We start from the raw sequence: 16,935 nt of genomic DNA, 5'->3' as shown, positions 1-16,935 counted from the left end.
AGCAAAATCCCTCGCACTTGTATTTTTCTGCTGTCTAGCAGTCTTGAAACAAAAAATTATAGATGATCTCCACCAGATCATTTCTCTGCACACTCCATAGGTCAACAGTTCTTGAACTGTAGGATGTTTATCTTTGTGATACATAAACAATCGTGTTCCAGTAGCTCAAATCATAATTTCTGAGGTAGTGCGTTGGGAAGCAATAAAATGTTGGAAAGGTTATTAACAAAGTCAGCTTTATTGCAGAATGCTGAAAGTCTGACCAATGTGCATATTTTAAGATCAAGAATGATCGCTTCCTCAGAATCAAACTATACCAAGCAGGTAGGGGTGCACAACTACACCTCTTGTAGGACTTGCAAAGCTTGAACTGTAGCGTCAAAGAGATCAAAACTTATTGTGAAGAACTAATATCAGAATATCAATTTTCTCAAGACTTTTTGGAAGGTAAACAGTGAAAAGTGAAGAACCACCAGCTGCTAGGGACCAGCAAGGACACATTGCTCCATAACAGGAGACAAGTGTCAAGTATGGAAACAAGGTGGGAAGGGGCAGTGCTCTCACCAAGAAGCAGCGGAGTCCCACAGTACCCAGAGAAAGACGAGCTGGGTAGGTCTGTTGACAGCAGCTAGGTTCAGCCAAAAGTCGAGATAGCCAGACAAGCCCATAGCAATGAGGAAGGTCTGAGGTCAAGCCAGGAAGCCAAGTCAGCACAGCTGGGTCAGAATCAGGTTCAGCGATTGCAGCCAGGTCAGTCACAGTGATCACCAGGGAAGTCCATAGTCAAGAAGAAGGCCTGAGGTCATGCCGGGATGTTCAGTCCACGGACGAGGATCTGGGTCAGAGAGGTATGTTGCCTGGCACAAGCATTGCTGCAACGTGGCTCAGGCAAGGACCAAGGGCACGGCCTGAGCTTGTGTGCAGCATCCAAATGTAGAGGTCACCACGCCCCTCCTTCTCACATCTTTCCTCAACAGTCTGAACCAAGGTTGCACAGCTGTGCTGCATCAATGCTAACCTTGAGCACAGGCAGCTCAGCCCAGCAGGAGGAGTTCAGGGGGCTGTTGATACGCTCAGGGCCCTGACATCAGCTTTCAAAAGAAATACTTATAAGAACCAAGGACAGAGCCTGTTTCAGACGAAGCAGAGATTTCAAGTCTACTGAGAGCAAAATGTATGCTGAATGCTACTGGCACAATGAGAGAACCATTAAAAATAATGTGGTTTTTAATGAGCTAACCAAAACTGTAAAGATCAAGTCTACCAGTCGAAAACCCCTCTGCAGGTACTACTTCCAAACAGAGATGGAGCAGTGTACCTTCATTAAAAAAATAATTGAAATAATTCTGTTGTAATTAAAATCTTCCCTCAAAACAAATTTTTGAACACACAAAACAATTTTAGTACAGTCATTAACAAAAATATTTAAAACCAGCCCCCATCGTTCTTCATTAATTTATAACAAATCAAATGACTGAAAAATGAGAAAATACAGCATTTTTTTTTACTTCTGTACACTTTGTTAGTCCATCCAAAAAATGATAAACCAGTATGATAGTTAATATGATCCTATAATTTTGTTGTGAATGGATCTATCACTGTATAAGAGTAATGAGTTTTGGCTTCATGACTGTTTAAACCCATCATCACTGTCAGCATCCCACCATGTAAACATGGAAAATTATTCTATTTGCTTGCTTAGTGATATTTATTTATTTATGTATTTTTAAGCAGCTCTCTGTAGTATCAGAGAAGTACCTGCTCTGGTGCAAAAGAAAGGTAGGAACATGCAAGTAGGTAGAAAGGACAAATAATACTCTGAACTTTTCTGTCTCAAGTCACAGTGTTGAATTTTGGAATTGAATAGTCATATTAAAAAAAAAAAAAAAACATGTTACCAGTACTAATGATATTGGACTAGAGCATTTTAAACCATTTGTACTGAAGTACTCAGCTCATCAACTCTGCCATCATCACAGTCGTCTGCCCAAGTAGTTATATTTTGTGCAACTGTAACAATATAAGTTTGATCAGCCAGTCACTTTTTCATCTGGAATTACTGATATTTAATGAGACTGCAGTCTTCAAAAATATTATTTTTAAACTACTTTTTTTAGAGGCTTCATATGCTGTCTAATGGTATATGCCCAATTTCCATATATTTCCAAACATTTCAAGACACATAAAAAGGCTGAAGGATAATGAAGAAAATATAATTTAACTTCAAGTGTTAAACATCATGTCACAAGTTGGACAGATGAAAGACAAGCTTGCCAATGCTCAGCCTGGCATTGCCTGCCATTCACCTTCATCCTGTTTCATCTATTTTATCTCTATTCTACACAGCCCTGAATTCAAAAGCACCCTTACCTTGTGTCTTTATGCAGAAGATTCAAAGTAGAATTTACTTCAAAGTTTCATTCTTACTACTTAAAAAATTACTTTCTCTGTAACACTGAAAGTTAGTCAACGTTCTACTGAAAATACTTGAGCGGTGAATTAAAGATACGATGAAAAAACCCAGCACAGACAAATGAACTGGAACAGAGGAAATATAAGGGGATAGTAAAACAGCCCAGATAAGAGACTAAACAAGAAGGAAAGGAAGGAAAACTCTTTTGTCTTCGATTAAGTGTTTGGAAAGTAGGAGGAAACATCAGTTCTTCAGGAAAATAAATGTTCATAGTCATTCTGCTCAGCTTAGCAGTGTGATTCGTGCAACCAGTCCTTGATGCAAAAATCAGAAGTGCTGGTTAAACCTTAGGTTCTTGTTTTGCTGCTCAGGTCCTTAATATAATTTTGTGTCTCAGATTCTTTGGAAAAAAAACTGCCATTGGGGAGATGGAGGCATATGTCTCAGACACAAACAACTGAATATGGCACTGCTGAATAACCATACTGCCAGTAGAATGGAGAACGCACGTAGGGCTGTAGTTTTGAGAAAGGAAAAGAGCTTAAGGCAGAAACACAGGAATGTATTGTTAATAAAGTGAGAGAGAAGAGAAATATAACCAAAATCTCCTTTGAGCCTGAAGAAAGCTACTGTGTTTTGAAGTTTTTGCAGACACCTACCATGTTACTAACAGACAATGAGCAACAGAAGAGTACTGAAAATCTTCTAGCTACCACAGATAATTTTTTAAAGTAACTTTATGATTACTGTTTTTACAGCTAATCCTTGTTGATGAAATCATTTTTAGGTGTAGTGATCCAGCTACAGGCCTGGCTTTTGTCACGTTATTGCCATATATTATTATTTTTTTAAATAAAAAGAATGTATGATTTAAAATGTCAAACACTGCTGTTCCTTATTATTAAGCTTAAAGCCTTTGGGGATGTTTTTCCCAACTGTAGTTTAATGTCTAAGTAAAAATGAGGTCTACTTCCAGATATGCAGCGAACTTGGTAACACAGGGAGGGTCATCCGCTGACACAGAACTATCTGCCAAGCACAAAAAGCACAATGAGACTACTATTGCACAATATCGCTCAAAATAAATGTTGAAATTACTTTTGTATCTATTCATAGTGGTAAATTTTGTCTTGCTGCCCATCTTCCTCAAAGAAAGCTATTTTTAAAAAGGTGATTTATACAGTTCACAAATATTTTTCTAGCTACTCTTCAATTTTTCTATGAATAATTTAAATAGGACTAAGTGACTTGTACCAGAAGAGAAATAACTGAACATGTCGTTACTTGACAAACAGCCTAGTCAATATTTGTGTCCTAAACACAAGCATTTGATGGGATAACAGCTGTCATTAAAGTAACTATCCAACACCGCACTGGACAACAGAAGTAGAATGCTTTTGCCCAGGTTGGTAGAGACAATCATGCATTAAGTCCCTGTTCATATGGAACAACAGAAACAGAGCAAGTGTGAGTATCATTACAAAAAGCACAAAAACCTTCTGACAAGCACAACTATGATCTCCAGAGGAAAGGATTAGGCCTTATCTTTGAAAAATAAAGTTTTTCAAAGGGATGAGCTAATACGGTCTACCACATCGGCTCAGACTCACTGCCTTTAATTCTTCATAAGACTATATAAAAAGTGAGAATAAATGAGAATTTATTAAAAACAGGCTGTTCAAATTTCCAGGTCCTCTCTTTACTTTCAACAACCATTGCAAACAGACTTTTTTTTAGTAAAAAACTGAAATTCATCATTAACAAACCTTGGCCTTAAGAAGAACACAACAGTCCACCACCTACATGTGAAAGGAACTATGTGCTATTCTGTAATGTGATGCACACTATGAAAACACTTTTTTTTTTTTTAATTTCTGTCCTTGGCGATACAAGATGATTTTACCATTGTGTTTTATCGCCAGATAACTTAGATGCCAAAACTTTGTAAAGGACACCAGCTGGGAACTGAGGCACATTTCAGGCCCATTCCCAAGAAACTACTAGTGTCCTCATCACACCAAGGAACAGGAGAGACAGGAAGAGAACCTACACAAGACCATTAGACAAGCTATTCCTAACAGTTTGATAGTCTTGTAAAAGAGAAAATGATGCCATAACAGAAAAGAAGGCATAGTGAAATAATTCTTTTTTTTCTATGAACGATCTCTTCAGGGAAACAGGATGTAAGCCTAGTTTTATAAACATATATTTTCTTCTTTCTCTCTTCTTCAGGCCAGCTGAAGTGTCACTAACCAGAACTGTGAGCAATGAGCAAGTTTTCCTTCAATATGTCCCTTTCTCTCTCCCTCCTTCTGCTGATTTTCATATCCTTCTGTGCACCATAACTGGAAAGGGCACCTGGTAAGCATGGGCTTACTGACTTGTACTTCCTACAAGCCACCAGAAAGCATAACTGGGCCTCCAAACCTTTACTAGAACTCATGGGAAGAAGCAAAAAAATAGAAACCAGTCTGTTTAAAGCAAGAGGGCTAACAGAGAATGGGAAAAGAAAGATGATATGGTAGACAAAGAGTAAATCAGGGGTACAGATATTGGAAAGTGTATATGAGCTAATAAGGAACTACACAATTTCAAAATACAAAGGTACAGGATCATTGATTGCTAGCCCAACAACAATCTAGGAGTCCTGGTTGTACTCCACACTCTTCAGAACTCTGTTATAGCATCTTTAGGAAGTTACATGACATCTGTCTGTATATATTCACCCTCTAATAAAATGTGGTTAATAATATTAACTTAAATCCTGTGTGTGTGAAGGGAATTTTAAATTCTCATTCAGAAGTGTTATAATTCAGTTTTATACGCAATGAGTGGAATTAAAAAAATCTAACTCTGCACACATGCTCTTACAAGAACCCAAGAGGGAAAGATGGTTCTCTCAGTTTCCTCTTCCATATTTACATTCCCACTCTGTCTTTACACAGTTTCCCTCTATAAATCTGATGCATACAATGACTTTTCAGATTATTTGCCTTCATTGTCTTCCTCAGACTGATCCTGTGACAAAACACACCACAGTCCCAATTTGCCATACAAAAGCCAAGTGCCACAAGAGATGGTAGATAAACTATGTCAGCACTACCGAAACGCCTTGCTTTGACATTTTCAGAACCATACATTTATAGTAACCGTCACTACAACTGCCCAAAATAAACTGCCTCAATGTAGGTATCACGTACGGTACTTACAGAACAAACATACCATGCCACACGCTATATCATACCGTACTTACGGTACCTCACACCGTATTTTATATCTCCAGAAAAAGGGAAGAGCTGCTAGGCCTATCCATGTTTAAACCACTGCCCTCGGTCTGTACTGAACTCATCAGATCTGATACTGCTTCCTGGGACATAAGCTCTTACTCCTCTTCACTATTCTTTTTCCAGTTTGCATCCATTCTTATTGTCCATTTATGAGAAGAATGGATGAAAGCGTATATTCTGAGGCAATTTGATCACTTGAGACTAACCATGAGATTCGCAGGTTCAGAAAATATTATTAATTGCACCCTTATCCATGGCTGCTACAAGTCTGTGCTTCAAAGTCATTTCACAAATCAAGGGAAAGAAGACTAAGAAAGTGTTCAAATTTAATAAGAGACATGAGATTACTATTGAGATACCCAGGAAACAGTGACACAATATTGTTATACTAACGGACAAGTATGCATTTGATGAGGATTGTGTTAGATCATAATCTTGAAAGATACGGAATAATAGATAACAACAAAATAATACGAATTCCACATGGTTACCAATATCAGTACATGGTATCTCTTCTACTAGACTTTTCACTTACATCAGTTTTATTATGAACCTCTTTGGTTTTGTTTGGAGTTTGTACAGTATCCAAGGGGTGGGCAATCATTTTAAACAAATGTTGTTGTAATTAAAGAGAGGCCAGGCGCACTTCTCACAATACAATCACAGATACCAGATAATATTGGAGATAACTTACCAGAGGCAGGATGTACAAAAAGTTTACATGAATGTCTGATTAGGGATAAAATCACTATTAGTCATTCTTTCATTCGAAATAAATTAATATTTACTATGTAGCTTTCTTGGCACATGATATGCACTGAATGAGAACAGAAAATATCTCATTTTGTAATTTAAAAATAAATTTTATTTTCAAAGCAGACCTAGACATACCCAGTTGCTGAAAGAGAAGAGCCACACTGGTGCCTGTAACAGGAAGGCTATCATGTAGAGGAGTCTGTATCAGTTGTCGGTCTCCAGCTCCCAAAGAAAACAATTTCTGTAGAAAGAATATTTTTTTTAATTGAGTATAAATTTAACTTATAAGCATAGTACAACTCCACTCCAGGCAGCAAAGATGTTGAATGTATGAAGGTAGCAAGCTCTAGATGCTGCACAGCAGATGTTTGATATCAAAATGCTCCACAATAAAACAAAGCAAGTCCCTGAGCTGCAACAGAGATGCTCTTCCCCAGCATTTTAGCAGCAGACCTAGATGTAGATCAATAACTAATTTTGCAGTTGATTATTTCAACAGTGGGCACATGAATAACCTGGGAAGCTCCTCAAGGACTTATGGAGATAAAAGAAGAGTGTTCCTGATTTAAGATATATAATTCAGAATTACCCCTGGAGGTATGAAGCTTCAGAAAGAAAACAGAAAAACTTAATTTCTGATTAAAATGGTAGTTTGACACTAGCAAATTCAAGCTGGAACTGAAAGAAAATTTTATTTGAAGAGAGAAAGCAGAAGGGAGAACAGCCAGAGGAGCATGACTTTTCCTCCCTCTTCTAGCAAAGGAAACAGTCACTGCTGGAGAAAGCCATATTTATGGATGGGGGCAGAAAAAAGACAAAAAGAGGATAGAAGAGGAGCCAGAAGTTTAAGTGGATCACCAAAACCTGTAGTATGAGGTTCAAATACCTCTGGAAAAGAGGGTTTCTGATAAGGAGATACAAGATAATTACTCCCCTTCAAAACCAAAAGGCTCGGAATGCAAAAACAGAGAGACATGGTTTCACCAGGAGCAACAAGGTAAATCTTTACTAAGCTCACAGGATAGTTTGCCACTTACAGCACTAAGAGGAATTCCAAATCAGACAAGGCAACCAACATATAGGAACAATTTATTTAAAGTAAATCAACAAACAAACCTGACTTTCTGCTCACAGAAAGCATAGGTAAAAAGCAGAAAGAAGTACATTTGCTGGAAAACTTTTTTTCTTATTTTTGAATGCATGGGATGCTTGGAATATTTAATTACCTCTGAGAGAACCATGTCCAAGTTACTTCTTTAGCTTTTTTTTTAAATTTTATGAAAACAGAAATTTAAAAGGGTTACCAAAGAAAAGACCAGTGGAACCCTGAACTGCATCAAGGAAGACAAATGAACTAAAGTGAAAGACATGTTAAAACTGCAAAGAAAAAAAGCCTTTAAAAAAATCTGTAGCAAGCAGAAATATTCCTGAACACACATTATTATTAAAAACTAAACTTACACAAACTGCTTGATTTGTTACCGTGCCTTGTAAAAAGCCAACTCAGTGACAAAATTAACCCTTTGACCTTATCCTGGAATGGAATTTTTGCTGTCTTTAGAAGACAGGCCACAGGGAAAGCACTTACAGGCCACAGGGAAGGCACTCAGCTGAACTATGATCTTTTTTTCTTCAAAAATATTTCAAGAATTTATTTTTTGTTTTCTTCATAAATTAAATTAACTGGGAAAATACCCTTTTTTTTTCCATTTACCTGAGACCCTCCAGAAGCAGGGACAAGGCATGAACACAGATTTGCAATGAGAGTCTCCAATGACACATTCAGGCTGTCCACATACACAGTATAGATCAGGCCAAGGCAAGCCTACAAAGGGAGACAAAATATATTAGACTACTATACAGAGAAGGTAGATGTCAAATTACCTAAAGATCTATGTGTAGAATTTTTAAAAAATAAGTGTGTCTTAATAGTTATTAATGTAGTGAAGTACTTTCCAATTGAAGACAAAGGAATTTGCTATAGAAGCAGTCCTTCATTTAAAAAAATTAGCTTGGCTGTTTAGAAGGGATGCATGTACTGGCAGGTGTAGATATCTTCTCCTTTTTAAAGAAATTAAATGTTTAATATTTGTGCTTTGTTCACTATACAAAAAGTGTTTTACTACAAGTTACTTTCAAAGTTATAAAATCAACATAGCTTCAGCTGTGCTTTGAATTCTATGGACCTAAACCTGACTGGTTTCACTGATCAATCAATGAGTTTTTGAGGCTCATTTTAAGACTAGCATCAAGGATCAACAATTCTGTATGTTATTTAACTTACATTCTTTATTTAATTATTTCAATATAAATATATTCTAAAATGAACAGTATATTAACACTTCAGCATTTCCATATTTTTTGTATGGATACAGTTTTGATTGAGAAATCACATATATAGCTTTATCATTTTATCAACACTATAATGCAAAGTGATGTAATATCACGTTCTAAGAAGCTGTTGGAAAAATGGAAATAAATAACTTTGTTACACAGCATCTTTTTGGTGCCTTTTAACTGCTGTAATTTTGATAATTCAGCAACTATTTTAGGAATTCTCTTTTTAGAAATAATTACAACAGTAACTTTTCATATAACACATAGTTAAGCTGTGAAACTCCTTGCCACGGGTTGTTGTAAAATCTGAGCATTAAGAAACTGGACAAATTATACAAAAAAACCCACGCAAGTGACACCTCTAGTTCAGGATGTCATTTAACTAGAATTCACATGGAAACAGGAAAGTATTTAGTGGAATTATTTCTACAGCCTGCCTTATCCTTACACACTTTGCTTTGCATTCGTTACAGGCCACTATTAAGAGACAAAATACTGGGCTACATGGATTTTTAATCTCTCTCAGTTCAGTCATTCTTAAGGTCTAATGACAACCGTTGAATGATTTCCTCCCTTGATCTGGAAACTGAACTATACTTGTTTCTCTTAATATGTATTAGCTTAATAAAAATTTAAGCTTTCCATTTATCTCAGATCAGCCATATTTCATCAGCTGAAAGTGATCCAAGATCCTAAATCTCTGTCATGCATCTTAATTTGATCTGGAAGAGGCTCTGACGCTTTGTCTTACATACGGAGGAAAACTAGGATTTCACTATTTACTATTATATATTTAATCAAATATTGTTAATTTTTTGTTTTTACCTGAGCAAGTCTGTTTTCATCCTAGTAATTCCCTTCATTATACAGTAAATTGGGCCCAGAAAAATCTCTATTTCATTTTATATGGTGTAGATTTAAAATCACTTGCAGGATAAAAAACATTCCTTCAATCTATAGGGGCTATTTACTGTCACAGACATTGAATTTCATCTAGTTCAATCTAAGCTTTCTTCTGCTTTTAAATTCCCAAATCAGTCCTGTGATGTTTTAAATCAAAGGTACTGTCCCTGCTGCTCATTAAAAACAGATCCATCTGCTGACACATATTATAAATGACAACTGCAAGTTCTTTACCCTGAAAATTTCTGGATAATCTAGCCTGGACACCAACACCAGACTTTTAGGAGCAAATACTTCTGCAGGCGGAATTAAACCAGACTCCTCTTCACCTTCAATTTCTTTTGTTCCCTTGAAAACAGAAACATTTCAATTAACAAGCAGAAAGAAACCTCAAACTAAAACATTAGCATTCTTACAGAAAGTTAACTTTTTCATTACTTTAGAAAAGAAAATGCACTATTTGAAACTAGCAATGAAGTCAACTAACAGGAGCACATTCCAATGGCTGCCTGAACTCCCTAAAAGCTTCTAGATGTAGTTCAGCTTGTTAAAACTCACCTGAGAAGCCATGCACTAAGTACCTAAAATAAAGATCTCTGAGACAGCAGTTTAATAAAACAATATTTCACTTTAAATGCTCCCTGTTCCGTATTTTAGATAGTGAAGTGAATTGCAGAACGGGATCTTTTCACATCAAAGTGTTGGCTGATTTACAATCAACCATACTGCAAATACAGAAATCATATATTTCACAAAACAATGTTTGGTTGTCCTACTCATATTCATATGATTCAATTTCTTACACAATTTCCACTAATGTTACAGTTAAAATTATCGATTGACCCAGTGAATTTGGAATCTAAAGGAATTTCTTCACAAGAAAACTAGTTCAGATTTCTCAGAAAACTCCCTCAAACTTATGAACCACTAAGTTTCTGGTTAAAAAAAGGAGAAAAGTTCAATGCCGATAAACTTGTGGGTGTTCATGATATTGTGCAAGTTGCTACAACCTCCTTGCCAGCGCTTACTATTCAGTCACAAAGATTTTACTATTACTCATGGACAAAACTAACGATGTCACTAAGTACTTTCATTTCTAAAATTCCACACATTCTTTGACAAATTCATTAACTGGTTAAGTTTTCAAATAACAGAAAGTCCATGCTGTCCAATTTTTACATGTAATTCTCTCCACCCCCACACCACCCACTGAATTTCTGAGTATTTCATTTGTTCCTCCAACCAAGCATTCTTCTAAGCAAAAATCACTATATTATCTTAATTAGGAATATGAGAAAAATTATTTCACTTTCCATATGACAACATGAAATATCTGCCTTCTATTTCTGTCAGGTTACTAGTCATCACTTCAGTTCATGTAAAAAAAAAAAAAAATCCAACATCACTTTTCTATTAAATGGAAGAAACCTGATAGAAATGCTGCAACTTCATGAGCTTTATTTCACAATCTCAATTCAGAATGTATAGTTTTTTTAAGCCAACACACATATCCAAATAAAGGCAGCTAAAACAATCATATCAGAAGCACTTATAAAGATGACTTAATAAATGTTTTTAATTATGAAAAATGGTTAGGTACAATAAGCTTCATGTGGGAATTTTATGGATAGGGGTGCATGATCAAAAAAGTTTGGAGATCACCACAGCACAATTGTTCTTCTAGTAGGAAACTAAACAGCTTTCTTCAAAAGCACTTGTTGTATTAACTAACCTAAATGATTTTCTACTGAAACAAAACACGTAATAACAGTCCTACCCTGTCCAGTTCTGTCTGCACAGTCCTGTCTACCTCGGTCAGAGCCAAATGGTGGCAGCTGAAGACATTAGCTGTCAGGCAGTAGAACCACTTAACCGTTTTTGCCTCCAGTCCAAGACCTGTGTTTTCTTATATAAATGCTTTCCTCAGTTCTAGCACCAAACTGGAAAGGTCACTCTGGAAAGGTCCAGTAGCTGGGTATCAGCCAGAAGCTGCACTGACAGCTGTAGGGTAATACAGAGCTGCTTCCTAACCTCACCCACGGGTGAAGGCATCTACATTAGAGCCTTTGCTCGTTGCACTTCCACCCATAAAGTCAGATGTGGCCTTTCAGGCCTCTGTCCTGAACATGGGCATGCGTCTCGTGAAAGCTGCTCAACCACACTCAAGTTCTCTGGCAACCTCTGCTAAAGCACGTCTCACACACACCCCCCTAACAAATAAGATATATAGGTCTGTGTGTGTGCACACACTTTGGTGCTCTATTTTCATTACCATATAGACAAAAAAGGGCATGTTCTTTTTTTTATATGTATACCAGAGCAGACACAAATGCTATTAAATATTTTGATGCTTTTGCATACACAAACTAAATGAGATTCTGGGGTTCCTGTAAAAATGTCATTGTGATTCTTCACGACACAAAAGTTAGGTGGTATTCACTTATGCTATGCCACCCCTTGTCTAAGCAAGATTTTTAAAAAAAAAAAAAAAGGGGGAAGTATGAGTGTTGCTAGACTGAGTCAGATAAAAAGTTCATCTACAGCTTAATACCCTGTCTGGGTGTCAAGGGCCCTCCCGAACCGAGGACAATCTCAGCGAGGCCGTTCCTCCGGTGCATTCTCCACGTCTCCAGCAATCTCCAGCTCAGGACGTTCCTGACCTGAGGACTGCCTCCTTTTTTTTTTATTCAAGTAAAAATGGTTTAACGAGAGACTACATATGAGAGAGCTGTTTTAATTAAGAGATACGTATAATATTTTCATACCAAAGTAAAAAACTGTCAGCACAGCAACATATACACATATGACCATATACTTGGCTTTGTACATTAATTCTTACCTACACAGTAACCAACACATATGTGATGTACATGCTTGGTCTAGTTTGCATCTTATTTCTAAGTTAAAATTGCGATTCACAAGTTAAGAGAGAAACAGAATAACTCAACAGTCACATGTCTAACATATGTTCATTTATTTCCATCTATTATAATGTTGACGGGGGAGATTTTACCTTAATTACAGTTCCCTCTCCCTGCCCCCAAAAATGCAAGAAGAATTTTTAAATTATAGTTTACTGGTTATATACCACTAAACACATAATCAACAAAAGTTTATTACATCAACTGTTCTAAAGAACAATTACGAACTCTAGGGATAAAGGTAACAGATCCTGGCTATCTGACAAATTGTAGACTCTGACAACATTAGGAAAAATGCAATTAAAACATATTCCACATTTCTAAAGGCAAGGGAATATACAAACTTCTGTAGATTCACATGGTACTAAGATAATGAAAACTCAGGGTGCACAGACAGGAACTAGGTTTCCATAAAAGGCCATTTTCATAAAATCCACTCAAATTCAGATCAAGTCTTGAATTAATTCTTAATTAGATTTAATTTAAAACTTTAAGATCAGAATAGCAGCACAGTATTGAATTTATAAATCATTCACACCATAAAAACACACTCTTACTTCATAAAAGATTTACGGAAAAATGCAATGTGACTAACCATATTTCTTCCACAGCTCAACGTTCCGACAGGCACGCAGGCACATTATTAGGAGTCACTAGACTAAGTAGATAATCATTTCAAACACATGACTTTTAACCTACTTTTCAAGCAAAGTATTAACAGCACAAGCATTCTGTAGCTAAATACAAAGTGGTAAAACCACAAACTTAATTCTTTTTAACTATGCTTTTGCTCAGACACATACACATTTCGTTTTTCTTTATCCCCTTTCTCACCTAAGGAAAAAAATATTCCCTAATGAAAACTAGCAAAATAAAAGAGTTGCTTTGGGTTTTTTTCCTCAATATTTTCTTTTTTGTAAATACACCATTCAGTTTACAACTAAATTAAGAATCATTGGATGTTAAGGAAAACCTTCCTAATGACACATAAACTTAAAGATTATTTTAAATTGGGTAAATAAGAGTACTCCTTTAAAAAAAAATATAATTTATTATTATAGTTTTCCTTTTGCACTTGTATTGGTTGGAAGAAGATGATAATGGTATTTGGTATACCGCTACGGGGCTTCCCTGACATCGCTCATCTAGACTGTTGGCTAGCAGCCCTTCCTACTACAGTAGAACAGATTAAGAATCTTCTTGATTTCAATGAAATATTGAAAGAGATTCCTTTTTCTATTTTCCTCTTTTTATTTCTACATACAGGCAGACTTTTAAAACAGCTGAGATGAGAAAAATGTACCAGTAGAGAGCAAACCAGTTTTCCAGATGTTTAAAGATCCACATGATCTTTACATGTGATACACATGTGATTCACATTTCAAATCTAATTCAGAAACATCTGTGCCTTCAGATTGGAAACGAATGATTTTTTTTTTTTAACCTCAGATTAATAAAGTTCCGAAAAACTCTTCAGCTAAGGAATAGGTAACAGAGACTGAACTAACTGTACTAATGACAGGATCTGTATGATGACCTGGGATCATACATGATTTCACCATGCTTAAAAAATTCGGTGCCCTGAATTATATCTGTGTTTGACTGAAGCCCATCAGGGTCCTGTTCCCTGCCTGCCAAACCCAGAAACCTCTTTTATTCTGCATCTTGACTTGGTTTCTACAAATATAAGGGGAATACTGTGCAGAGATCTGCAAACCATGGCTGCCTCAAATCCATAGAACAATTTGGCTACAAACTCTACCAGATAATACTACAACTATTAACAAGTTCATTATAAAACTTCTCATCCACAAAATCACCCAGCTAACAAAACCTGTCTTGGCAGAAATCCTCATTGCAAGGGTTCCTGTGCACATAGACATGATTATTGTGGCAGTCTGGGCATCTGAAACACAGAAGGTACATAGAGTCTTTCCCTTTCATTAAAAACTGCTTTCTTTCTTCTGGCCTCCACTGCATCTCTTGGAGAAACAGCATTGCCAGACTATCAGATTTATATATTCTTAAATAAATTTTAAATCATCATAACCCAGACCATCACAAAAACATCACAGTAATGAATGTTAATACATGTGTCCCACAAGGTCAAAAAAAGTATAGGAAAAATCAAGATAACCAATTTTAAAACTAGATACAGAATACATTCTTAAATTTTTAAAATACAATTAAACGAGCATTTATTTATTGTGTAAATAGAACATGGTTGAGAATGTACCATAAGTTTAAACAGAAAAATCTTATCTGTTTTTACAGCAGGATATTTGATTTGTTTACCTGGGGTTTTTTTTTTCCTCTTTTCCTGGATAAATAAAAAAATTGTGTGTCCTGTACATTTAAAGCAGACCAATATATTGTTAGACTCAACTTTTCATGTATTTTAACAAATGTACACACTCACATTTACACTAAAAATGTATATATACAACTCCTGACATAACATAGTAATGAGTTTCACAGGTTCTTATATAAATGAGAATACAGAACTAGAGGGAGCACGAGTGCCTATATTTCAACTGTTTGCCTTTTTTCTTGTATCATGAGAAGTATCCATTTATCACATTTGTGACCTAAAGTGATGGGGTAAACTGGAATGTACAATAACCAGCTAATTGAACTAACAGCATCACTTTATGAACTTGGTCCATAAAAATTCCTGAATTAATACATGCATTTGTGCAAGCATTTGAAAAAAAATCTCACAAAATAATAGAAGTTCACTCGACAAAATAAAAAAGAAAAAATTAGCATTAATGCCCTGACTGATAACAATAGTTTAGAGAAATTAACGGTGATCAGCACTGTTCATCATCACTCTGCTATTTATTTGTTTGCTTGTTTTCTGAGAACAATTTGTTCCTCAGTTTAGCCAAAAGATGCATATGGCATTAAGCCCAAGCTAGACAAATTCAGACTAATTATTCAAGCATTTTTTAATAAGGAAGGAACTGACAACTGGAGCTACCTACTAACAGATCAGGCATGATCTCCCACATCCACAGTCTAGAAAAAGGTTTAATACATTTTTAATAGAGGCAGTTAAAACTGAATACTTGTGGCCTTGATACACATATTATTAAACAAGGTATTGCTTTCCTTTAAACTGGTGTCCTTTTGCTTTAAAGCTCCCTTCACATTTATAAAAAGTGTAAGAACAACTGGGCACAGTTTGCAGCATTTTGTCAAGTACACTCTAATGAGGTAACAGTCTGAACGGTTGGTATTAGAAGAATATTTCAATCAAACAAAGAATAATTTTAATAATAAAATATGGCATCTTTTCCTCAAATAAATTGGTATAGATCAAGGGAAAAAACTTTCTTAAAATGGAAATGTACATTAAATGTTTTCTCCATACACAGGGTGCTGTGGAAAAGTGATTTACACATTCTAACAGAGCAAGCGATGACATAGGTCTCCCAGTTCAGTACCCATGCCAGTCTATCTGGGGAGACATTAAAGGGACTGTAATGAACACTGCAAATCTATGAAAGCATACAGCGCACAGCACCCAGGCTCGGCTTAACAACCTGATACTATTTCAAAACTTCATCACACTCCCGTTTCTTCAGTATGCACTATATGCACTGTGGGGCAAAACTTAAGCGGGTACAAAGGTGAATATGAAGTAGTCCTGCAACATTTTCTGTCCCAGTGTATTTTGTTTGCTTTAGACATATATTCAGAGTTGAAAATAATGAGTTTTAAATGACATCTTGTAAGGCCAAGAACAGTGTGTTTAGTTTCCATGCTTAGCATCTTAGAGTGTAAGAGAGAAATTTCATTGGAGCTATTAGCGTACTGGCTCGCCAAAACAGTAGTAACACTGCGTGAAACATGACAAAAGCTCAACCAAACTGACAGCAAACCTGTTAGGAAGTCCTTTGCATCAGGTCCTATTCTCATTGCTTAGTTTCACCTTTTATATGCTTTTTACTGCTGTCACCAAAAATCTCACCTAAGAACCAGGCACCTGAAAGCACACCAAACCCAAAGTAAACAGGTCATTCACAGTTAGTCTCAAGAAAGAACAACAAAAACAACCACAACCGTAATCAGCGTGCTAATTGAGCTATGTTCAAGGCAAACAAATGCTCAGAGCTCTTAATGCAAGGGATTTTTAACTTAACGAAACTTTTCTGCTACAGAATGGTAGTAACAAAAATGCATACAGGGTCATGAGAAGGCTGGACAAGCTTATGAAATTCATAGAGGTTACTAAACATACACCAGGCATATTTGGCTCAGTTGGTCCTTGGACTGTAGAGCTAGAGGATGGACCACTCATGGAGATAATATG

At 36.2% G+C, this 16,935-nt stretch overlaps 1 protein-coding gene across 1 annotated transcript in view; it reads right to left on the bottom strand.

Moving 5' to 3' along the window:
• Positions 1–16,935, bottom strand: part of LOC104461174 (myotubularin-related protein 13-like) — a gene marked incomplete at its 3' end in the record, with an annotated part of 145,333 nt that overhangs the window by 27,835 nt on the left and 100,563 nt on the right. Inside the window, exons 4-6 of the mRNA XM_010072656.1 lie at positions 9,931–10,044; positions 8,171–8,281; positions 6,592–6,697 (exon numbers count right to left, since the gene is read on the bottom strand). Of these exons, the coding sequence (XP_010070958.1) occupies positions 6,592–6,697; positions 8,171–8,281; positions 9,931–10,044 (331 nt within the window). The remainder of the gene's footprint in view (positions 1–6,591; positions 6,698–8,170; positions 8,282–9,930; positions 10,045–16,935) is intronic.

The sequence above is a fragment of the Pterocles gutturalis genome, unplaced genomic scaffold (genome assembly GCF_000699245.1).
Source record: "Pterocles gutturalis isolate BGI_N339 unplaced genomic scaffold, ASM69924v1 scaffold21777, whole genome shotgun sequence".
NCBI classification, from domain to species: domain Eukaryota; kingdom Metazoa; phylum Chordata; class Aves; order Pterocliformes; family Pteroclidae; genus Pterocles; species Pterocles gutturalis.
This window is presented reverse-complemented; position numbering and strand designations above follow the sequence as displayed.